At 47.3% G+C, this 25,500-nt stretch overlaps 1 protein-coding gene and 1 long non-coding RNA gene across 7 annotated transcripts in view; one reads left to right on the top strand and one right to left on the bottom strand.

The window, feature by feature from the left end:
• The window catches only part of ETV4 (ETS variant transcription factor 4), an 18,343-nt gene extending 4,236 nt beyond the window's left edge, over positions 1–14,107 (bottom strand). The window contains exons 1-8 of one of the 6 annotated variants that reach the window (XM_007531846.3): positions 13,853–14,107; positions 13,234–13,343; positions 12,962–13,055; positions 12,715–12,762; positions 4,111–4,164; positions 1,192–1,321; positions 544–705; positions 44–306 (exon numbers count right to left, since the gene is read on the bottom strand). In XM_007531846.3, coding sequence (XP_007531908.2) covers positions 44–306; positions 544–705; positions 1,192–1,321; positions 4,111–4,164; positions 12,715–12,762; positions 12,962–13,055; positions 13,234–13,293 — 811 coding nt within the window. In that variant the 5' untranslated portion in view covers positions 13,294–13,343; positions 13,853–14,107. Of the gene's footprint in view, positions 1–43; positions 307–543; positions 706–1,191; positions 1,322–4,110; positions 4,165–10,591; positions 10,762–12,714; positions 12,763–12,961; positions 13,056–13,233; positions 13,344–13,435; positions 13,714–13,852 lie in introns of those variants that run through there. The other 5 variants (XM_060203430.1, XM_060203429.1, XM_060203431.1 and 2 more) reach the window with 5 other exon arrangements.
• On the top strand, positions 12,693–25,500 carry LOC132541915 (uncharacterized). The gene is made up of 3 exons (XR_009553025.1): positions 12,693–12,792; positions 15,901–16,006; positions 25,203–25,500. It is a non-coding gene; the product is annotated as an uncharacterized LOC132541915 (long non-coding RNA).

Here is a 25,500-nt window from a genome sequence, read left to right as displayed (position 1 = left end):
CCACCCTAACTCCTCCATCACCCCCCACCCCAGTAAATCTTACCCGAGTCGTAGGCGAAGTCGGTCTGCTCCTGTTTGATCACTAACCCCACCCCTGGGTACCTGTGTCCCCCGCCATGGCCCACAGTGGGCTGGCCCGCCTGTTCATATAGGGGGTCAAGGTATTCCTGTTTGAAGCTCTGCTGGGGGTACGGTGGGCAGGGCTCCGACAGCTGGTGTTGGTAGGGGGCTGGTAGGGGCTCCCGGCCCGCTCCTTGAGAGGATGTGAAGGAGTGGCAAATGTCCAGGGGCTGCTGGAAGACGGAGCTGGATATAGTTGGGGAGAGAAGAGAAGAGATTATTAAATTGATACTCATGCCTCATGTCTACCTCTCACAGAACCTTTAGAGTGGACTCTCGAGTGGGGGTATTGTCAGTATCACTCCCCCTCCCCAACCTCCATCTCTATTGGGTCTCTTAAGGGCAGGTGGAGAACACTCAGGGACTGAGGAGAGACTGGTGAGAGCTGGCCCTCCCATTCCATGGGGGTCCTTGTTTCCTTACCTATGCTCCCCCAGGTACCCATGGCCAGGGTGGGGCTGGGAGGTACCAGAGGATCTCAGGAAACTCCGCTGTTCTGCTCGGGGGAAGGGTTGCAGGGACGACTGTCCAGGGGCACCAGGGGCAGGGGACTTGATGGTGATTTGTCTAGGAGGGTCATAGGCACTGGAGTTGGAGGGAGAAAGGGTGACGGGACAGAGAAGAGGACAGAGGCCTTTGGACCCTTCCTCTTCAGGGATGGGAAGCCACAGGGATTTTGGGAGCAGTAAGAGCAGAGGAGTCTCGTGATGGACAGCCATGAGCTGGACTCAGTCCCAGGTAACTTTTCCTCCTTCCAAAAATCCTGGAAGCGGGTGTAATATGGAGACCAGCTCTCTCTTGGGGAGAAGAACTAGACCCGGTGGGACAGTGGCTTCTGCATGGGAGACAGACTGCTCCAGTCTTACCATGAATACCTCCCCCACCCTCGCCCCCATGATGTCCCTCCTAACAAGACTGAGGAAATCTGTGTCTCTCTCTAACAGGAGCTAGAAGTCCTTCTTGTCTATCTAGCATCACAACTGCCACCTCTGCTCCTGGGTGTCACAACCCCACTCTTCCCACCCTAAGGCCCTAAGCCCCCTACTTCACCAGGGCTGGGCTGGAGCTCACCTGGAATAAAGGCACTGCTCACTGCCATGGGGGTAGGGAAGTGGTGGCTTCCTGCTGCAGGACAGGGCCGGTGCTGTGCGAGGACTCTGGGGCTCCTTTTTGATCCTGGTGGTGGGGCTGTGGAAAGCTACTGCAGGTGGCAGGGGAGGTAGAGGGAGAACAGGCTCAGAGAGTGTCACATAGGAAGGAGGAAGAGCTTCTGGTACTTTCTGCTCTATGAACAGCAAAATCACTGAGAAAGCCTCATTCCTTCTCTGAGTCTCAATTTCCAGCAGATTTCTTTTCTTTCTTTCTTTCCTTTCTTTTTTCCCCCTTTCCCATTAGGGTAGTCACTGGGGCTCAGTGCCTGCACTACAAATCCACTGCTCATGGTGGCCATTTTTTCCTCTTTTTAATTTTTTAAAAATTATCTTTATTTATTTATTGGATAGAGACAGCCAGAAATAGAGAGGAAGGGGGATGTAGGGAGAGAGACAGAGAGACACCTGTAGGACTGTTTTACCACTTGGAAAGCTTTCCTCCTGTAGGTGGGGACTGGGGGATTGAACCTGGGTCCTAGCACATTATAACATGTGTGCTCAATCAGGTGTGCCACCACCTGGTCCCTTTTCTCTTTTTCTTGGTTAGGACAGAGAAATTAAGAGGAAAGGGGAGATAGACAGGAAGAGAGACAGTTGTAGCACTGCTTCACTGCTTATGACACACACTACCCTTCTGGGCCGAGGGTAGACAGCATAATGGTTATGCAAAGAGACTCTCATCTCTCATGCCTGAGGCTCCAAAGTCCCAGGTTCAGTCCCCCCCACACCACCATAAGCCAAAAATGAACAGTGCTCTAGTAAAAGAAAAAAAAATGAAAGAAAGAAAGAAAAGAAAACAAACTTCCCTTCTGCAGGTGGGGAACCAGGCACTTGAACCCAGATCCTTGTGCATAGTAATGTATACATTGAATTGGGTTCACTACTGGCTGGCACCACATTTTGGGGGGGAGGAATGTGGGAAGTCATGACTGGGGCTTCACTGGATGACTTTTTCAGCTAGCAAAACAAAGATAGAGAAAAAGACACCATAGCACTGAAACTTCCTTCAGTGAGGTGGGAGCTGGGTTCAAACCTGGGTTGTACCCTAATCAGACATTTTAAAAAACTGTCTGGCTAGTGGCCTTGGAGTTTTGCAATGGATGAAGCAGCCAACTCTCAAGCATGAAGTTCCAAGTTCAGTCCTGGGCATCATTTGTACCACAGAGTGATTCTCTGGCTCTCTTTCACTCTCACTGATTAATAAATAAAAAAAGAACTAGGGGGCCAGGTGGTGGTGGTGCACCTGGTTGAGCCACGTTATAATATGCAAGGAGCTGGGTTTGAGCACCCCCACCCCCATCTGCAGGGGGAAAGCTTTGCGAGTGGTAAAAGTGTTGCAGGTGTCTCTCTCCTTCTCTATCATCCCCTCCCATCTTGATTTCTGGTTGTATCTATCCAATAAATAAAGATAATAACAAAAAAATTTAAGAAAAAAAAGAACTATTTGACTATTAACATTATACCTAGTTTTATATCTAGTTGATGTCCCATATTGACTAAAGAAAGTGACCAAAGTTCAACATTTAGTGACACTCCAAGGCCCCCCCCCAAGAACATCTTTGTAGGAGTGAACATCTCCAACCTGGAGTTCTGTGGTTTTCCTGAGTGCCCTGGCAAATTCCAAGGGACAAAACTGTTTTCTTACTTGGGACTATAAAGAATCTTTCTCTTTCTGATTAAGTTTGGAAATTAGCCTACTTGTATGTCAGCTGAATAACATTATACACATGCTCCTAATTATCTGGGAAGAATGCTGGTCTTTCCTGTGGCCCTTGCTAGATTCAAACTCCAACCACTGGGCAGCATGACACAGAGTTGGTTTCACTCTGGTGAGTTTAAGAGTCTGTCTTCCTGCAGAGAGGTCAAACATCTGCAACTGACCATTCTTGTTATCTGCTGTTTTCAATTATTTGTGCCCTGCCTCATTTTATTGGAGAAGGCAAGGGAGAGCAAAGAATTTCATGTGAAAGCAGGGTTTCATATGTGTACCCTGATTTTGCATCAGATCTTTTTTTTTTTTTCTTTTTTTTTTGGTCTGGAGCACTGCGGGATGTTCAGCAGTACCCCTGGTCTCTATCTCCTTGATGCCCCAGCTCCCTCCTCCCCAGCTGTGACAAACAGAAATATCTATAGACACTGCTACATGTCTCCTAGCAGACTGAATCATTTTTCAGGGCATGAAAGTAACTTAGAATATTAGAATTGGATCCTGTTAACAGGGCAAAGCCCCCTGTTGCAAAAATAAGGATCTGGAGGATCAGAGAAGTTAAAGTCTCTCTGGCTGCACAGCCAGGGCAGCAAGTCCCAATCTGAGCCAAGCATCCCCTGCCTTGGTCTGTGAATCCAAACGCAAGAATGGGGAGCACTACCTTTCATCCTTTTCTTTAGGAAGGAACAAGTTGATCTTTTGTGATTTTTTTTTTTTTTTTTTTTTTGCCTCCAGGGTTATCGCTGGGGCTTGGTGCCTGCACTGCTCCTGGAGGCCATTTTTCCCATTTTTGTTGCCGTTATTGTTGTTATAGCTGTTGTTGGATAGGACAGAGAGAAATCGAGAGAGGAAGGGAAGACAGAGAAGGGAAGAAGAAGATAGACACCTGCAGACCTGTTTCACCGCTTGTGAAGCAACCCTCCCCCCATCCTCTTCCCCCCCACCCCCCCCCCTCCCCGCAGGTGGGGAGCTGGGTCTGGAACCAGGATCCTTGTGCCAGTCCTTGGGCACCATGTGTGCTTAACCTGCAGTACTACTGCCTGGCCCCCTCTTTTGTGATTCTTTACCTCTGACTCATTCCCCTATCACTCTCCCAAGCCCCATTCCTTCTACCTAGGGTTTTCTACTCACAGTTTTCTGAATGGAAATCAGGAACAAACTGCTCATCACTGTCTGGTACCTGAGCTGCGAAGAGAGATCAGAGGTGAGACTTGGCTAGAGGCCCTGGATGGCTGGCTCAACAGAGGAACCCAGCCCAAGGGCAGACGTCTCCAGCCTTGAGGAATGAAAGCAACTCCATACTGGGACCTAGTGCCCTTCATCTCTGGGCTTTATTAAGACCCTGTGGAGGAGGCTTCAAGATCCCAGAACTTGTCTGAACAGATTCCAGAGTCTTTCCCTAATGCTTTGTCTTTATTCCTCCCATCCCCACCCCCCAAAGTGAAGACAATCAATCCTCCCCTTCAGAGTTCAGAGTTCCCTCAAAGCTCACAGCTGAGTCACATTTAGGGTGGGGGGGGGGTGGTATAGGAGGGAGAGCTTGTGACTTAGTATCCAGTCAGGGACTTTCTGGGCAAACGCTAGAAGAAGAAGGAACTTTCTGAATCTGGAACCAGCCCAGGAATCTGCATTTGAATATTCCCCAGGTGCCTTTGAGATGCACAAGAAAACTCAAGTCTGGGATAGGGGAAAGGGGGGTGGGAGTTGAAGAGAGGTGAGAAGAGGATGACAATAGGAGAGGGGGTCTGGGACACTGGCAGGTCACAGGTCTCATCCCTTTGATATGCAGCTAGGGCACAGGAAGGCTTGCCAAGCTTGGAGGTCTGTGGAGCTCTCACAGGGTGGAGTGTGGGCAGAGCTGGGGTTAGGGATTAGGCAGGAAAACTAAAATAGAACAGCAGCTCAGTTATGGCCTCCAGCCTGGATATCCGGACTTTGATTTTCAGTTCTTTTTCTGGCTCTGTCAATTCCTTCAGGTGGGTATTCAACTAAGAACCTCTCCTAGCCCCCAACATTTTTGTTTGTGTTTGGGCCTCTTTCAAGAATAAAAAGATCCTGTGAGCAGGGAAAGAGCTCAGCTGGTAACTGACAAGAGTTGCATGCCCGAAGTTCCCAGCTCAAGTGTTGACACAGCATAAGCCAGAGTGATGCTATGACTTGTCTCTTTCTCATGTGAAACTCTATCTCATATGATATAAGCAAAATGAATATTTTTAACCTACTTATTCAAATTCTGGTTAATGGTGGAACTGAGGATTGAACCTGGGCCCTAAAAGCTTCAGGCATAGAAAGTGTGGTGTGCAACTACTGTGCAATCTCTATGGCCCCCAATAAAATAAATTAAAAAAAAATCAACCCTTCAAATATATTAAGGGCTAGGGAGAAAGCATAATGACTATGCAGAAGACTTTCATGTCTGAGGTTCCAGAGTTTCAGTTTTAGTCCCCTGCACCATAGCTGAGCAGTGTTCTGGTCTATCTTTCTGTATATATCTCTGTCATAAGAATAAATAATAAGGGAGTTGGGTGATAGTGCAGTGGGTTAAGTGCAGGTGGCGCAAAGCGCAAGTACCAGCATAAGGATCCTGGTTTGAAACCCCCCCCCCCCCCAATCCCCACCTGCTGGGTAGTTGCTTCACAAGTAGTGAAGCAGGTCTGCAGGTGTCTATCTTTCTCTCCCCCTCTCTGTCTTCCTCTCCTCTCTCCATTTCTCTCTGTGCTATCCAATAACAATGACATCAATAACAACAATAATAACTACAACAATAAAAAAAACAAGGGCAACAAAAAGGGAATAAATAAATATAAAAAGAATAAATAATAAACAAACAAAAACAAATATATTTTTTAAATAATAGAACAAAGAGATCCCATCAGGAAAGGTAAAGCCAGATGCCACATACTTCCTGATAGGCAGGGGAAGGCAAGCTCAAAGTTGAAGTGGTAGAGCCCAAGGGAACTGGATTCCTAGTCCCTGGAGACTGCTATCATATTGAACAACAGGGCAACTGATGGATACAAAGAGCAGAGAATTGGGGCCAGCCAGTGGTGCACCTGGTTAAGAGCACACAGTACAGCGCACAAGGACCTGGGTTCAAGCCCCTGGTCCCCACCTGCAGGGGGAAAGCTTTATAAGTGGTGAGACAGGGCTTCAGGTGTCTCTGTCTCTCTCCCTCTCTATCTCCCCTTTCCCTCTCAATTTCTCTCTGTCTCTATCCAATAATAGTAAATTAATTAAAATATTAAAAAATAAAACAAATAAAAACCCCAAAGATCAGAGAATTGAGAATGGCTAGAAAGGCCAGCTGTGTGGAGAACACCTCCACTCCTCCTACCCCGTGTAAGTCCCCTCCTAGGCCAAAGAGACTACTTTTCCTACTTGGCAGTTCTTTTTTTCCCCCCTTATTTTGGTGTACACTCACACTACTCCTAGTTGATGCTTCCTCATATATATGTGTGTGTATATATATATATATATATATATATATATATACACACACATATATATATATATTTTTTTTTTCCCCTCCAGGGTTATTGCTGGGGCTCAGTGCCTGAGCTCCACTGCTCCTGGAGGCCATTTTCCCCATTTTCTTGCCCTTGTTGTTGTTGCTATTGTTGCCATTGCTGTTGTTGTTGTTGAATAGGACAGAGAGAAATCAAGAGAGGAGAGGAAGGCAGAGTGGGGAAGAGGAAGATAGACACTTGTAGACCTGCTTCACCACCTGTGAAGGTGGGGAGCCAGGGGGCTTGAACCTGGAATCGTATGCTGGTCCCTTCGCTTGGCGCCATGTGTGCTTAACCTGCTGTGCTACCACCTGGCACCTTTACTTATATATTTTAAGACAGAGACAGATATATATATATATAGAGAGAGAGACCACAGCACTGAAGCCTTCCTTCAGTTTCCTGGGGGCTAGCACACGGTCAAGCAGTGCACCATCCACTATTTCACTGGCCTCCCATTTTTCCTGCTTGGACTGTAGCCATAGCCTCTTTGGCTATGTGGGAGGGTGCCTGAGATTAAACCCTGGACCTCATGCCTTCTACACTGATCTACACGCTAGACCACAGCCGCAGCCACAGCCTCTTATCAGAACTCCCTACTTCCACTCTCAACTCCTACAGTCAATTATTCTCCATAAAGCTGTCTGGGGGATTTTTTTTTTTTTTTAACAACAGAAATCCAATCAATTCTCTTGCTTGCTTAAAGTATCAGCTACAAACTCTCTCTAAAGCTTTTCATGATGTGGTGCTGCTTACCTAACTGCCTCTTCTAGTCTGTTTCTCTCCATAACTCTGGTCTCTGTTCAGATCCTCAAATCTGATCAGCTCTGTCTCCTTTCCCCCAATCTTTCCTTGCTTGCTTTTTCTTTTCCTTTTCCTTTTCCTTTTTTTCCTGGCTATTGAAGTCTTAGCTCCTTTTATCACCTCCCCAGGGACCTTCCCTGACCACTCAAACTGAAACGGTCCATCCTGGTTCTCTACTGTGTCCTTGCTTTATTTTATCCCTACCACAGATCTGGACTTATCTTACTAATTTATATATGCATGTTTACTGCTGAGTTCCTCTACATTTAAACTTGGTGAGAGCACAGGCTTTATATACTTTGCTCACCTGGTCCCCCAGCAGCAAGAACAGTTTTGGCTCCCCCTGTTCACTACCAGCTAACTTTAGAGGTATGTCCTGGGGTGGAGGTACTAAGACATCTCACAAAGGATAGGCTCTTCAGGTTGTGATCAAATACTGGGCAGAAGGATTCTTCACCAGCTTGCTTTAAATGTCAGTGGTGGCAAATGCATATGTGTGTGTGTGTGTGTGTGTGTGTGTGTGTGTGTGTGTGTGTGTGTGTGTATTCGACTTCTTGACAGGGATAAAGTGTAGGGGTTTGAAGATGAGGACAGGAAATTAAGGAAAGCAGTGAGATAACTGAAAAGTCAGCACAAAACAATTCTAAAGCGACTAAATAAATCAGTAGGAAATGTAATCCCTTGGGGGAAAAACATGAACAAAAACAGGTAGCACATATCTTTTCAGGAAAGCAACAAAAAGCAACATTTCTCAAGCCTACATGAATCAAGAATCCCTGTGCAGGTAAAAATATGTATTCCTTGTGGTCCAGGAGGTGGTGCAGTGGATAAAGCATTGGACTCTTAAGCATGAGGTCCTGAGTTCAATCCCTGGCAGCACATGAATCAGACTGATGTCTGGTTCTTTCTCTCTCCTCCTATTATTCTCATTAATAAATAAAATCTTAAATAAATAATAAAAATATCAATTCACACCCCAAGAATTTGCATTTTTCATAAGTCTTTTCTGCTCCTCACCAGACAGGTTTGGGAAACACTGGACAAATGAAAGGGAAAAGCTCCAAGTGCACAGGACCAAGCTCTTCCCTGATGCACTCTTTCCCAACCACAGGTGTACCCCCAAAAGGTGGCAGAATGGGGGTGATGGGAATAGGATGAACAAAATCTCCCTCTCTGCTACTTAGGCAAGGAGGGTCCCGAGGGCAGGGAGGTGCAGAACATGGGGGAGGCTGACGCACTCTGGGCCCCCTCTGGGGCTTCATTAACTGCCAGTTTCCATTGAGGTAATGGGCTGGGGGGATCTCCTACTGGCGTCAGAGGGCAGTTCACATGACACTGGAGAGCCCTAGGGGTCATTTTGTCTTTCCTCCCACCTCAAAACTGAAGGTGACCACAAGGCCTTCCTCCCCAGGAGTTCTGGAGGCTACCACCCCCATACATAGATCACGGTCCCAGAGCCTATACCCTCCTCTTCTGAGAACCAGGAGAAATCAGTCAGGCACAATGAGCTGTAGCAGGAGCCCACCCCAGTTTAGCCCCTCCCAGAACAATGGTCTTGTCCCAAAGGGGCAGGACAAGGCATCTGTGCTCAGAGACTGCCAACAAGGATAGAAATAGGCACCGTAACACTGAGCCTCAAGTTCCTGGAGAGCAGGAGAATTTCCAATACCATGTTTGGTCCGGAGTGAAAGCCACTGTTATTTATTTATTTGTTATTGCATTTTAGCTGCCAAACCAGTGTGCCAGGGTCTGCTCCCAACTCTGATCCATCCTGGCACTAAGATGGAGTTCATCTGCCTGGGGATATAACAGATGATTAAGGGTGGTGGGGAAAAGCCCAGGACAGAATAATGTGAAGAGAAAGATGGAGAGAGAAGTGGTCTTAGGGAATGTTCCTTATAACAGAGGGATCACTGGAAGAGGAGGGGCTTCGGGGCCTCCCAAGCTGGACTCCAGGAAAATTGCTTGGTTAAAACAGCCAAGTAGCTAAGTTCACTCCAGGTTAGCTACCTACTTACACCATTTTTGCCCCATCACCTTCTCTCCTTCCTAGGAGCCAAGGGGTGAAGGATTCTTCTAAGGGGAGAGGCATTCTCTAGAGCCTGTGCTCCATTGTTGGCCTGTCTCTCACTCTTACCCCACCCCCCATCTGGCAGCCTCTGTACTGGAAGAAACCAGTTCTCTATCTGGGGAGGGAGTATTTGTCTCCAAGAACCTTCTGGAAGTAGAGAAGATAGAAAGATATAGAAGGAGGCATTGTAACTCGGAAAGATTGGCTGGGGGGGGAGGGGTTTGGCTTCCTAGAGGTACACTGAGACATCAGTGTGCCTGCACCCAGATTCATACATCCTTTCACTCCTTTTCCTTCACCACAGCACCCCTGGGAAAACACATCCCTCACACATGACCTTCACACCCAGGGTCTTTTTTTTTTTTGATTTACAATGGGGGAAAACCAGAGGACAAGGAGACCGGAGTTCTGGGAGCAGTGATTTTTAGAAAACGGAGACCCAGTCCTTTAAGAAGCTCATGAAGAGCTCTAAATCACGCTTCTTGAAAAATCTATATGCCTTTGTGTATGCTGCACCTCCAACAATTTCACAGACACATCCAGAGGATTCAAAGAACCCTGCAACCTAACTACAGAGCTTCTGGAAAACCAAAGATCCCAAACTCATACAAAGGACAGACATACCCAGAGCCAATGTTCCTTACAACCAAATCGACCAAAGCCATTGTCCCCTAGGATTCATGAGAGTTCCGACCAAACCCAGAAAGGAACCCAAACCTCAGCCAGAAGCAGCACAGCTTTGACCACATCCAGACACAGTTACGGCTCAGTATTCCTGACCCTGCACATCCATTCAGCAGCCTGATTTTCTCTCCAGCAATTCAACAGATCCAAGGCGCCTCAAAATCAGACACACCCTCTGGGCCTCGTTTTTTGTCTCTCTGCACCCCACCCGCTCTGCAAAAACCCTAACCCTCCAAAATGTTTGAGCTGCTTCTGTCAATATAAAAGCCCTGCCTAAACTCCACTAGATGATTCTCAGACTCTGAATCCACAACCATACCCACCTGGATCCAACCTGATAATCCCGATATTTTTCCCAGCCTCACCCACCCATTAAGACCTGCTGCTTCTCTCCAAACTGAGGCTTTAGGAAGATAGCAAGGTAAACTGGGCTCCTGCCCCCATTCTTCCAGATGCGCCCCATGGCTGGCAGGGCTGGCAGATCTCCAAACACGCTAGTCCCTCCCTGCCACCCCAAAGCTCTCCATGGGCTGCAGGGGTCACTGACCTGGTGGGAAGAGGCAGGAGAGAAGGCTGGGGTGGTGCTGGGATGGTGCAGGGGGACAGGGCCCCGGCAGCTGCATCTGTCTCCGCAGAGAGAGTGAGAAGGAGCAAGTGGCCTCAGCATCCCCCCTCAGGCCTGGCCATCCATCTCCAGCTGGGAACCCGAGCTGCTCCCTCAGAAGGAAGGAGAGGGAACCAAGGAGATCCCAGAGCGCTCCCCCCCTTCCGCCTTGCTATTCCCACCCCCCACCTCCCCACCCACTGGATTTAAATGTGCAGGGACTCCTGGGGCAGCATCACACCACACACACACACACACACACACACACACACACACACATGCGGTCACATTGACACATGCAGATATTCTCTCCAGATCACCACCGCCAAGGGGTGGGGTTTCCAAGGATGAGAGAATATTTCCCTCCCCTATCCATTCCAAACCCTGGCACAAATGAACCAATTGCTGCCAACATGCCAACCTCTTGAGCCTACCCCTAAATCACAGCCTAGGAACTGCCCCCTATGGGGAACTCTGGGACCTCAGTTGATTGCCATGGAGTCTGGCGAGTCAGACAGCAATCAGGTGTTGGAAAAGGAAGTCTTTGAGAGTCCCTGGAAACTGACACCTCTGCGGTTCTTCAGCTCTAGCCCAGCTCCGGAACCTCCATGGGTGGAGGATGGGCAGACCTGGCAAAGTCTGCCTGTAACTCAGAGCTGGGCACACAGGATTTGCTGAGTTGGGGAAGATGTACACGATACCCCCCCCACCCCCAGCATCTTCCCAGCACCCACTCGGTTTCTCAGTTATGAATTCCACAAAATGGCTTGTATGTTTGTTCTATGCTAGTCATTCTACTAATACATATTTGCGGGGGGCACAGCAGTCAAGATAGATACTAAGGACCCAGTCAGCTCTCTCCCTTCTACTCCCAAGCTTTCATAGAGGGTTCCGGAAGAACTGGGTTTGAGTGTGAAAAAAATCAGCAAAGATAGTCAAGTAGAGGGATGTGGCAAACTAATGCTTCAGTTTCTTGGTTTTCAGAGGTTAACATAAAGGGACCCTACAGTGAGAGGTGTAAACTCTTCCCTCTCAGAGAACGTCTAAACATCATTTTCTTTCTTTCTTTCTTTCTTTCTTTCTTTCTTTCTTTCCTTCCTTCTTTCTTTTCCATTATTTTACCAGAGCACTGCTCAGCTCTGGCTTATGGTAGTGCAGGGGATTGAACCTGGAACTTTAAAGCCTCAGTATGAGAGTCTCTTTGCATAACCATTATGCTGTCTATCCCCACCCTAAACATCATGTCTTTCTACCTGCAGCTGAATAAGCAATATTCTTAATATTCTCAGATTCCTGCCCACCCTCTTCCCCAAACACACCAGTGATTTCAATCAGCAGATCTTCTAGAGTACAATTGCCCACCCAAGCCAGCTGGACACTAACCCCCCCAGCAAGCCCAGGGGAAACCTCATTAGGATAGAGGTATTCAGTAGGCCAGGAGAAGCCAGAGTAGTTGCTATGAGAATTATAATGAAGGCTATGGGGGGGGGGGGGGAGAAGAAGCCCTGAGTCCTCTTTGCAAAGAAGAATCATTTGAACTTTTGTTGTTCTTTTGGCTCAGGCAACAAATTGCTTGGAACTGGGAGATTGGGAAGGGAAACCAAAGATGGTAAAAAAAAATAATAAATCAATGTTAAGGCAACTCCTGAAAATAGATAACAAATGAATTGTTTTTCCTCTTAGTCCAGTCCGTAACCATTCCCCAACTCCCCCATCTCTCAAAACACCTCAGTCTGGTGACTGCTGCCAAACAAACTTTGCAAATGAAAAATTCAACCAGCAAAATGGGCCCGGAACCAAGTTCCATTCAAATAAGCAAATACCCCACACAATGGTCTGATTCATCCCCAGGCCTAGTTACACAAGTCTGGCTCAAGGCAGAGAAAATAAATATCAATATTAAGTGTCCACATGGGGCCCTGGGGAGAACAGGAGACTGGATTTGGGGAAGGGGGCCTGAAGAGCTCTTTGGGGTGCAGGAGAGAGGAAATAGGCACCAGGTTGGAACACCCCAGTAGACTTGCACCTCCCTTCCCAAGAAGAGAAAAGGTCACAAAACGACTCACCTTCAGCCAGCCACGTCTCCTGGAAGTGACTTAAATCCTGGAAGAGGTCTGAGGGGGTGAATAATGGAATTGGAGAAGGTGAGGTGGAGGTGATGGTGATCGAGGGAGCCTTAGCCAGCCCAGTGACTGCCTTCCCCACTTTGGAGAAAAATCAACCCCTTAGAGGGCCGTTTTTTTTTTGTTTTTTTTTGGGGGGGGAGTGATCAGCCCTTTGGATATGTATGGTGGGAAGGCTTTTTTTTTTTACCTTCGGAGTCGGGGGGCGGTAAGGAACCCGGGTCCATGAGCTTCCCTTGCGGGACCATCAGGGCTTCACGCAAGCTCCCATTTCCGGGCGACTTCTGCGGGGAAGGGGAAGAATACTCCCGAGTAACCCAGAGGCCGCCTGGTCTGGGGGGCAGGGTTGGGGTTCCGGGTGATTCGAGCCGGGCAGCCCTGGACCCCGCTGGGACCGCCGGGCAGGGGCTATGGGGCGGGGTGCAGGGTCGGGGCGGGTGTGGAGGCAGGCGCGGCGCTCACGCTGCAGAAGGTGTAGGGCACTTGCTGGTCCAAGTATCCGCCTTTCATCCTCCGCTCCATCCGGCCGCTCCCTCAGACCGCACTGCCCTGGCCCGCGCGGGGGCAGAGACCTGGCGGGGGCGGGGGGAGGGGGCTGCGTTGGGGCACAGTCCTGGGAAAGCAGCGGGATGGGGGTGGGTCAGGGCGGCGGGGAGGGAGCAACCTCCAGGTTCTGGGTCCGACGGCAAAACTTCTCCGACTCACTCAGCCGATGGGGAGATTTCCTCCTGCCTAGCTGAGCGCCGGTAGCGCTCCCCTCCCACCAGAGAAGGTCCCACCTGCTCCTGGGAGCGGGCTCGCCGTGTCGGCTGCTTTCTGCAGCCCTGCTCAACCCGGGCTCGGTTACATAAGACGTGCATGTGTGCGTGTAAGTGTGTGCGTGTGCGCTCGCGCTCCGAGTAGCGGGCGAGGCGCTCACCATCCACACGCCCACAACTCCCGCGCCCCCTCCAGCCCCAAGTCCCAGCGCCTCCCATCACCGCGTACTGGAATCTGCGGAGGCGGCGGGAGTGCGGTGTGGACTGGAGAGAGGCAGGGAAATCACAGGCACTCTCCGTCCCTCCCCCTCTCGCAGCCTCACCTGAGGCCGGGCGTCAGTGCTGGAGCCCCGGGGTTGGGGGGGGGGGTGTCGAAGCGTGCCCCGGGGTCGATGCCGAGGGCCGCGGGACTAGGCCCGAACGTGACTGCCCCGGCTCGGGGTCCCCAGCGCACCAGCTTGTTTTCCGGGCCTGCCGTCAGTTGTGAGCCTGGGGAAACCACTGATTGGTGCATTTCCTTCGCCTGGGTCTGGCTTCAACACCCCTCCCCAACCCCCCACCCCAGCTCCCTTTGTTTCATTGACTTTTGTGAATGAAACCCCAGGGCCAGGCACGCCCGCCAATCCTGACACTTGCCCAGCCGAGTTGGGGCGGGGTTTCCCAGTCGCGGGGACCAATCAGAATTCAGGGGCTGGCTCCTGGCTTCATTCACATTCTGGGCTCCATTCATAAAAAAAAAAAAAAAAAAAAAACCTCCGCACGGCCGGAGTTCATTCATAAAGAGCTGAGAGAAAAGGAGGGAAGCCGAGGACTCGACGGCTTCTCAGCGGGGCACGGAGATAGACCCGGGTCTGAGGCTCTCCTAGCCCCGCTTGCTGGCGTCTGTGCACTCGCGTGTATACGGGAGGGTTGAGCGAGTGTGTGCGGTGGGGAGGGGTGCGTTGGGGGGGTGGGTGGCTGGGTGTGGGCGAGCGAACTGTGCTGGGAGGAACAATAAAACCTAGTATTTATGAAATACTCCGCTTCCACGTGCGCATGTCTCTACCATAACCTGGAGAAGTGGTTCTATTGTCTACTTTTTACAGAGATAGAAAATGAAAACTCAGAATGGAGCGGCGATTTGGCTGGGTTTTATAATCCCTAAAAGTCCATGTTCTCCGTGCAGGGGAGCCCTTTAAGGCCACAATTAAATGAACTACAACCATGTGACAACCGACACGCAGTAAGCACTCAAGTTGAGCACGGATTCTTGTAAGTTGGCATGGAATCCAGGCTTTCCCCCAAGAGTCTGTGCTCTGCAGAACTGTTTTGTGACCCACTTTCTATTGATTGTTGCAGAAACCAGAGGTCCCTACCTGAATCTTTGAAAGTGTACTTCCCTCTCAGCCATTTTAACTCTTACGCAGAAGGCAATGGTAGAGTAATAGACAGCAAAGGCCCCAAGGAGTCCGATGACCTGGAGAGGAGGACTGGCTTCAATTTTAGCTGCAAAAGTGGTCATAATCTCTGTTCCCTCATTCATTAACCACCTCATTCAGTAAACATTTATTGTGTCAGACACAGTGCTGGGTGCCAGGCAGGCAGTTGCAACCTAGCCAGACACTTAGTGGTTGCTAGGATGCAGCCATGAGGGCACATAGGACATAAGCTCCCACAAGCTTTTATTCTGAGACAGTGTTCTGGAAATATATCCTGTGCAGTCCTCTGAGGAGAGCTTGATTTTGCTTCCTGCCTTTTCTTTCTTTCTCTCTTTCTTTTTAAATTTCTTTATTGGGGAATTAATGTTTTACATTCTACAGTAAATACAATAGTTTGTACATACATAACATTTCGCTTCCTGCCTTTACACACACACACACACACACACAGACACACACACACACTCCCTAGGAAGGGTATAAGGCTTGCTATGTTTGAGACCCAGTTTAGAACCCCTGCACCATGTGGGAGATCCCATAATACCAGGAGAAGCATCAATGCTGTGATGTCTTTCATCAGACAAGTTTATTTTTCACTTGCCTATGATAATCTAATGAATAAGTCCTAAACAGATGCTGGAGGCTTGGTGTTCTATTTCCAGTCTTGATCTTGATCAATTGAAATAAATTGCATATTATTCCCTTCTTCAAACCTTCATTGCCTCATCTATAAGGTGTGTGTGTATGTGTGTGTGTGTGTGTGTGTGTGTGTGTGTGTGTGTGTGTGTGTAGGGTCAGTTTAGATTCAGTGAATTTTGAAAGCAGCCCCTACTAGTCTTGTATTTGATCAGTTTTTGTCTTGTTTTACTTTTCTTTGGAGTTAGGCCTTGTGTATAACAATTTCACAGTTCCTGGCCAGCTGTTTAACTGTCTTTCTTTCTTTTTTCATTCAGATATAGAGGCAAGCAGAAAGAAGGAGAGAAAGTGAGAGAGTCAAGTGTATCTCTCAACTCAGGCATATATGGTGGTACTAGGGATTGAACCTGGAGCCTCAGACATGTAAGTTTTGTGCTTGAATGCTGAACTATCTCCCTGGTTCTTTGATGAAATATTTTTAAAAGATTTACTTACTTATTGGAGGAACACTAGAGTACCACTCTAGTGGCACATGTTATGTCAGGGATTAAACTTGGAACCTCGTGCTTACAATATCCATTATGTCATTTCTCAATCACCTGAAATATTCATTATTTTTTAAATTTATCATGAGAGAGTATGTATGAATTGACCTCAGTTCTGGCATGAGGTGGTGATGAGGACTGAACCTGGAGCTTTAGGCATGCAAGCTGGCACTCTAACAGGCTGAGATATCTTTCTTCCTCTGGGACATATCCTCCTTTTCTTCCCCTTTCTTTCTTTTCTGTGTTATGGTAATGCAAAGGTTTGAAACTGGGACTTGGGTGCTTCAAGCATGAAAATCTTTTTGCATAATCATTATGCTATCTCTTCTACTCTTTTTCTTTCTTTCTTCTCCTCTATCTTCTTCTCCTTCTCTCTTTATTTCTTTGTGAAACTGAATTGGGGCTTTACAATGCACTTTTCATCCCTCCAGGCTGCTTTTTCATTCATATATAGAAAGAGACACCATAGAACTGCAACTTCCTCTGGTGCTATAGAATTTCCCATGTGGTGCTGGGGCTCAGGCCTGGGCCGTTTGCATGATAACACACACCCTACCCAGTGGCCCATCCTGAAATATTCTTTAAGGCTCACATCTATTGCCTAGCTCCTGCAGGAAGTCTGAATCAGTTTCTCAAGCACCCCACAAACCTCTTGTCTGTATCTCTGGAATGGATGGCTTTCAGTTTCATTATATATTTAATGGCCCAAGAAAGTCATATTTGCCTTTCAAAGTCTTTCCCCCCCCCCAACCTACTTCATGCTTCTGAGGGCCCCATGAATACTCGTTCAGTGAATAGGTGTAATAAAGACCAAACTAATCGAGTTTTGGAACCCTGCACTAGCAAGGAGAGACAAGCCAAGGCAAATCCCTTCTTTGAGCTGGAAGGAACCAGTTTAGGGAGGAGCTTGCTTCTCTTCTCTGAGCCAAGAGCAGTGGGGGGAAGACAAAGGATTCTTCTGGGAAGGTAGCTACTATAGTCTCTATGAAAATGAAGACTGATTCCACGGGGTGCCAGAGCTGGCACTTGAGTTTGGGACTCTGTAAGGGTGGCACCCTAGTTCTGAATTCTAACCTTTCTCTGGAGGTCCCTAGAGAGGAAGGGTTCCCTCCTGTGCCTCACCCAAGAACTGTTTTGAGGGGTCTCTCTCCCCAGGTCTTGTCTCAACATGCAGCTGTGTGGGAAAAGATGACACTGCTGCTGCCGCCGCTGCTGTCACCTGACCTCTGGTTCTTCCAGGGAGCACTCAGGCCACTTCCAGGGCTTATGGTAATTGGGGAAAGGACGTACTAGAAGGGCTGCAGTTTTTGTTGGAAATCACATTACAATCACCAACACTGAGTATGGCCCATATGCCATGCCCTGCTACCAGGCTACACATGATACAGGCTGTACACATACTCCACATGTGTGTAACCTTCACAGCAGTCCTGTGAGCTAACTGCCCCTCACTGCCATTTTGAAAGGAGGAGTCTGAGGCCTAGTAAACACATGCATACCCCGAGGATCTACACCACAGATGGAGGCTGTCCAACAGGACTTGTGAACACTTTGAGAGCAGACACTTCAGAGGCTGGAGGGAGGACATGCCTCAGCACACAGGGACATACCCAGATTAAGTGTACTCATAGACCTACTCCCCAGAAACACACAGCCTACTCTCAGGAAGCCTCCAATACACATTTGGTCAGGGTGCAGGTAAATTAGGGCATAGGAACCCCCTCCCCACCCAAAGGGGGGGAAAAAAGTGTCACTCTGACTTTCTTTTGTACTGTCTTACAAGAATCACATTGATTCTTCCCCTTACACTGCAGGGGCTCTGAACTGAGGGTACAATTCCCTGAAATCAACTGTCTATATCTATCTGTCAGTGTGTGCATATGTGCATTTTGCTGAGAAGAGAATCCAGAGTTATAATCAGGTCAGCATAGAGCAGGTCTGTGAGGAGTTTCTAAATATTTAAAATAAATAAATAATTTTTAAACACCCCCTCAGTACACCTTTGGGGCAGCTTACACGTAAATTCTCACTGATTTCCCTGGAGTCTAAGTTCTTTTTCTTATTTATTTACTTATTTATTTTCCCTTTTGTTGCCCTTGTTTTTTATTGTTGTTGTAGTTATTAATGCCGTCATTGTTAGATAGGACAGAGAGAAATGGAGAGAGGAGGGGAAAATGGGGGGGGGGGAGAAAGACACCTGCAGACCTGCTTCACCACCTGTGAAGCAACTCCCCTGCCTGTGGGGAGCCGGAGGCCCGAACCCGGGGCTTGAACCAGGATTCTTACACCAGTCCTTGCGCTTCACGCCACATGTGCTTAACCTGCTGCGCTAACCGTCCAACTCCCAAGTCTAAGTTCTAAAATGTAAATATGGGTTTCGGACATGCAAACTTTCACACAAAAGCAACCATGGGCTTATTCCAGAGCTGGCATTCCAGGGTTCTTGGATCAGTCTGAAAGGCTCACAGAACCTTCAGAAAACCAGGCTCTGGGCTGGCAGGCTTCAGATAGTAGGGGGCTGAATTCTGTCCCTTGGGGTGGGCTAGTTGAAGACATGCTATGGGTGACTGTGAGGGAAGGACAGAAAGGCCTTCAAAGGCTTGTCTTCCAGAGTCTTCAGGGATAGAGCCCAGAAGGTGACCTAGGGAGACTGCAAATCCATTTGCAAAGGCCACATGATGATATAAATAGGATCTAGTGTCCTCTGCCCTTTATTATCTCCATATTGGAACTGTCACCAGGGTGATTGAACCAGAGAGGGGATCAGGTAGTGCAGCCAGAAGAGCACTGGGTCTTTCCTTGGGGTATCATCCTCCACCCCCCAGAAGAAGCTTCACTGACTTCCTTTTGTCTTCTCTTATGGTCCCATTATAACACTGCTTCCTCCCCTCACAATGCAGAGGTTTTGAATCCAGGGTGCATGGATGTGTGACCCCCTAAGACCCACTGCCTGTGTGTGTGTGTGTACATGTGTGCGTTTTGCTGAGAAGAGGATCTAGAACTATCAATATAATTAGGTCAGCACAGTGCAGGTCCATGTGGAGTATTTAAATAAAAAAAAAATGAAACAAGGCTGACTAAGAACATCCTCTTTTCATTTGGAAAGTTGTCCTAGGAGGAAAGTTTGAGCCTAACACTTGGAGAGGATTCTGGGAGACCAAACAGAGACTAAGGGTACCCTGAGGAAAGTAACTTTTCTTTTTAGAAGGTGTTAGAGATATTAGCTTTTCATTTGTGCTGTTTGCAAACAAATACAGAGCCTTTCTTGTCTCATCTCTGTCTCCTTTATTCCTCTAGAATCCCACCTTCTTTTTTTAAATTTTGATTTATTTATGAGAAAGATAGGAGGAGAGAGAAAGAACCAGACATCACTCTGGCACATGTGCTGCCCAGGATTGAACTCGGGACCTCATGCTTGAGAGTCCAAAGCTTTACCACTGTGCCACCTCTTGGACCACAAATTCCACCTTCTGCTTATAAATGAAATGCTCAGTTCAAGAACATGCCTTCTTGTACATCTGAGGGATATAATAATTCTTTTTATTAATATTTTATTTATGTAGTAGGGTAGAGATAGAGAGAAATTTAGAGGGAAGTGGGAAGTACAGAGGGCGAGAGAGAGACCTGCAGCACTGTATCACACCTAGTGAATCCTTACAGTTGCAGGTGGGGACCAGGGACTTGAACCTGGGTCCTTGTGAACTGTAATGTGTGGGCTCTACCAAGTTCACCACTGCCTGGCGCTCCACTTTTATTTATTTATTTATTTATTCCCTTTTGTTGCTCTTGTTGTTTTATTGTTGTAGTTATTATTGTTGTTGATGTCATCGATGTTGGATAGGACAGAGAGAAATGGAGACAGGAGGGGAAGACAGAGAGCAGAAGAGAAAGACAGACACCTGCAGACCTGCTTCACCGCCTGTGAAGCGACTCCCCTGCAGGTGGGGAGCAGGGGGCTCGAACCGGGATCCTTACGCTGGTCCTTGTGCTTTGCACCACATGCGCTTAACCCGCTGCGCTACCGCCCGACTCCCTGGCCCTCCAATTTTTTCCTTTTGAACTTTTCTCTGTTTCTGTTCAAAGAGAGAAAAATGGACAAATGTCAGCAGACTGAAGGATTAGAATGGAATCAATGCCAGTTGGGTAGAGTCCAGGATGCTCCCCTTTTTAATTAAGTGTAGACTTGAATTATGAGGGGGCCACAGCTCCTGCTGGGTCGGGGATCTGTGAAGGGAAGGCTATTTCTCTCTTTAAAGATTAAATGCCGCTTATTCCACTTAGTCTCTCCTCAGTTCTCTGAGAATGTCTATATTTGTTCTTGTCATCTGGAATAATGGACTACTGAGTGGACAACCCAGCACGCTAAAGCGGCAGCAGAGAACCACAGTTGGCAAAAGCCTGGAGGATTTGACTCTTTCTGAGAGTGGTGGAATTTCTGGTCTTATTTTTATTTTATTATCTTTATTAATTGGATAGAGACAGTCAGAAATTGAGAGGGTAGGGGAAGATAGAGAGGAAAAGAGACACTTGCAGCCCTGATTCACCACTTGCAAAGCTTTCCCCCTGCAGGTGGGAACCAAGGCCTACAAACCTGGGTCCTTGCACACTGTAACATGTGCACGCAACGAGATGCACCACCACCTGGCCCTTTATTTTTATTATCTTCATTGGGTAGAGACAGCCAGAAACTGAAGGGGAGGGGATATAGAGAGATAGAAAGACAGAGAGACACCTGCAGCACTGCTTCACCACTTATGAAGCTTTCCCCTTGTAGGTTGAGACTGGGGACTTGATCCCAGGTTCTTGTGCATTGTAACATGTACGCTCAACCAGGCGTGCCAACACTAGGTTCCTCTGGTTTTATTTTTGAGTGGACCTTTTCCTCCCAGGACAGCCAAAATCAATCTCTCTGTCTCTCTATCCTTCTCCATTCCCCCCCCCCCATTTATTTACTAGTGTTGGAAAGAAATAGTAAGAACCAGAATATCACTTTGCAGTGCCAGGGATTGAACTCAGGACCTCATGCTTGAGAGTCCAACAAGCTCTTCATTGAGCCACTTTCCAGGCCTGTCTTCTGTGGTTCCCACCCCTAGGGAGCCCTCAGAGTGCCTGGGCTTTCCCCCTGCCTTGGAAACTGCTGCTGTAGATTTATTTCTCTTGTTGTTTCTCATCTGTTCTGATGATCACCTGGCCCAGACTGACCTGGTAACTTAAGATCAGAGTTGTTAATTCAGGAGCCAGAGCTTGGGGACCAAACACCTGGGTGGAACGGGTGATGGCAGAAAGGAAGGACATTAGGGTGACACATGCTGAGAAAACACAATACCCAACCAGATGAGGCCCAGAGGTTCTCCTCCACATTCTAGATCCCAGTTCCCAAAATATGGTGTTTGTAGTGTGCTTCACGCTTTTATTGTTTTCCTAAATCTTTGCAGATATGTTATCACATTACATTTTCTTCCAGCATTCCTTGAAGCAGGTATTTTTAGTTGCATATTCTAGTTGAGCACTCTGAAGTTCAGGGAGCAATTTAACCTAATGTCCTGGGGAGTGAGAGAAGAACCCAACACCCCCCCCCCCCCCCCCCCCCCGCCCCAGTCCCTGCTGTGATTTTGTCACCCAGTCCTAGGGATAGCTGCTTCTGAGAGCTGAGTGTCAGAGACAAAAAACAAGTTGTTTTCAACCAGCTGACCCCCAGCCTTCTGATGTTCTGATAGACTAACCCCATCTCCCACTCCCCTCCGGACATTTCCTTTCTATGCTCTCTTTTTCCTACTACACACCCTACTTTCCTGTTAAGAAATACCTGTTAGCCTCTTGTTAATTGTGTGTCATCTTAGGGGGTGGTTTGGCATTTTCTGAAATTGCAATTCAGACACAAATGTCTCCCACAAAGGGAAAACTGAAGATGGGGTGGGGGTGGGGGATGGCTGGCATTTTGCTTCCTAGAAATTGCGAATGTAAACTATATTTAATTAAAATGATAAATCTGATTTTCAGTTTTGTTTTTACTACTGCTGAAACTAATCTATTTTATGTACATTTACAGAGAGCTGCAGTCATCGAGTCAGAATATTAGAGCTCTGTGGCACCTAGAGATTTTTGGACCAAATCCTTCATTTTATAAACAAAGAAACTGAATCTCAGGCTGGAGCATGGACCCCTGCAGTTCCAGTGACTTGGGAGAGGCTGGTTCTTCAGGAATCTACCTTCTTCTCCCTTCTTCAACTTCATGATGTCCTGATGAGCTGGCTTGGCTCCTCTCTTCTTAAATGTTCCCTCCATTCATGCAAACTCCTTCTGGAAGGACCCCTGGCCTTCCTTCCACCTCTAGCTGGTACTTCTCTATCCAGTTTTCTCACTCTAATTTCCAAGACTGGATTCTTATTCTGTGCAATCACTTGGCAAGGCTTTTTTGTTTGTTTGTTTGTTTGTTTTTACCAGAGTACTGCTCAATTTATGGTGGTCATAAGGGCTGAACCTGGGATATCAGAGATTCAGACACAAAAGTTCTTTTGCAGAACCACCCTGTATTTCCTGAGCCCTAGTGAGATTTTTTAAATTTTAAGTTACTGATAAAATAAAAAAATAGAAAATATCGACAAAAACATAGGATAAGAGGGGTAAAATTCCACATATTTGTCACTATCAGAGCTCCATATCCCATGTCCTTCACTGGGAGCTTTCCTATTCTTTATCCCTCTGGGAGCATGGACTGAGGATCATTATGGGGCACAGAAGGTGGCAGGTCTGGCTTCTGTAACTGCTTCTCTGCTGAACATGGACATTGGCAGGTTGATTTGTGCTCCCAGCCTGTTTCTATCTTTCCCTAGTGGGGCAGGGCTCCGGAGAGATGGGGGTTCCAGGGTACAATGGTGAAATGGTCTTCCTGGGGAAGTCAGGTTGGTGTCATGGTAGCATCTGCAATTTAGTGTCTGAAAAAACATTAAGATATAAAGAAGAAAAAATAGTTTAATTATCTAAAGGCAAGAATATAGTAGGTGAGATTTGAAGTTTCCATTTTGGAAAAAGTTAGTAGGTCTATTTTTGGTGTATTCCAAGGGCCCCATGACTTTATTAATTTTTGCCTGAGCCTGACAGCTCACACGCAGGTGGACCAACTTAGTGAGATTTTAAAATTGCATTTGGTGCCCTGTATTTTTCTCCTTGACCTACATGACAAGACAGTGAGTGACCAGACTTTTGTTTTTCTTGTCTCAGCTGTGTCTATGAAGTTGAAAGCAGAAGTTGTTTTTCAGAGACAAACTTGGATTCACATTTTGTATTGCTTTTGCTTAAAACAAGGTTGGAAACACCGTCAAACATTTATTTATTTGGATAAAGTTGATAATGCTACAGAATTCAAAAGTCATGCAATGCTTTCTAGTGAAGTGAATAGTCTCTCTCCCTGGCAACCTATTTGCCTTCCTAAAGGCAGCCAAGGTTCAATTTCTTGGTGAGACAAACCTTATACTTACATATCATAATGATGGACTTTACGCAATACAACAGTCTTCCCTCTTTGGCTACACAAATGTTGCCAAACTGTGAACACTGCGGGATGAATGTACTAAGAACCAACAAAACTTCACCCTGAATGAGCCTGGCTAAACTGGAGAAAAAGTACTTTAAGAAGCAACTTAAACAGCATGTATAGAATGAGAATAGGATCTCCTTTCGGCCTTTCCTTTCAAAAAAAATATTATTATCTTTATTTACTGGATAGAGACAGCCAGAAATCGGGAAGGAAGGGGGTGACAGAGAGAGAGATAGAGAGAGACACCTGCAACACTACTTCATCACTTGTGAAGCTTTCCCCCTGCAGGTGGGAACCTGGGGCTCAAACTCAGGTACTTGAGCATTGTAACATGAGCTCAACCAGGCGTGCCACCGCCCTGCCCCTTAACCTTTTCTAATTATCCCCCCAATTCTCCTATGTGCAGCATCTTGGGGAAACCTTAACAATTGCTTAGCCTTGGTACTAAGTGTGTGACCTTAGAGATTGTGACCCTCTCACTTTCTGGGTATTGGCCATGCTGACTTGGATTCTAGGAGAAATGATTTTGAAGTTCCTAGGATCCAGTGTGCAATGGCTATCAAGATAGTTAAGCTTCTAGGGGTTAGAGAATCCATTTTTTGCTGGAGGAAAAGTGGGGGTCCATTTAAACATGAAGAGGTGAGAGGTCACTGGAAGGAAATGGAGAAGTGTGTGTGTGTGTGTGTGTGTGTACATACATAAACAGATTATAATGACCTCTGCTTTACTTCTCAAATCCAAGTAGTCAGAAAGCTGCAGTATTTCCTCCAGATCGAAAAGTCCCCTCTAAAAAACTAAAAAATTATGCTTAAGACAACTGCCAGGGGCTGGGTGGTAGCACACCTGGTTGAGCGTACATGTTACAGTGCACAAGGACCCGGGTTTGAGCCCTCGGTCCCCACCTGCAGCTTTGCAAGTGATAAAGCAGTGTTGCAGGTGTCTGTCTCTCTCCCTCTCTATCATCACCTTCCCTCTCGATTTCTGGCTGTCTCTATCCAATAAATAAATAAAGATAAAAATAATGTGAATCAAGAGTGGTATGGAATGTTCCATTCTCCGAAGGGAGGTTGGATAGCATACTCTGCCTATTACCTGAGGATGATGGGTCCTGAAACTGGCACAGCCTGGAATGTTCTTAGCCGTAACCACGGAATGTGAGCTCAGACCTACAGAGATGCAGAGGTTACATAGGCTCCTGCGCTGATTCTGAGCCCCAGATCAGATTGATGGGATTTATAGTTAACAATATGTATATACTTTTCCCATATTTGGGAACTTCTCTTCTGTGATCCAGCTTTCTGGTCCTTTTTCCAACTGTGACACCATCCCCCCCAGACAATGGCTTAGGTCACCTGCATGTTAGATGTCAGGCACAGGCAAAACCTAGTTGGGTCATGGGCCCCTTGGAATATATCTAAAATAGACCTAATAGCTTTTTCCAAGATGAAGACCCCAAATCTCCATCCATAATATTCTTGCTTTTAGGTCCATGATTAGTCAACAATTTGCTCTGCTTTGTATCTTAACTCTTTTTCAGACACCAGGTTCCTGATGCTACCATGATACCAACCGGACTTCCCAGGGCAGACGACCCTACCAATGTGTCTTGGAGTCCCATCTCCCCAGATCCCTACCCCACTAGGAAAAGAGAGAGACAAGCTGGGAGTATGAATTGACCTGCCAACACCCATGTGCAGTGGGGAAGCAATTATAAAAGCCAGACCTTCCACCTTCTGCATCACAATGACCCTCCATGTTCCCGGAGGGTTAAAGAATAGGAAAGTTATCAGGGAAGGGAACAGGATATGGAATTCTGGTGGTGGGAATTGTGTGGA

This window comes from Erinaceus europaeus, chromosome 12 (assembly GCF_950295315.1).
Source record: "Erinaceus europaeus chromosome 12, mEriEur2.1, whole genome shotgun sequence".
NCBI lineage: Eukaryota > Metazoa > Chordata > Mammalia > Eulipotyphla > Erinaceidae > Erinaceus > Erinaceus europaeus.
Note: the sequence above shows the minus strand (reverse complement) of the source record. Positions and strands in the feature narration are given on the sequence as shown.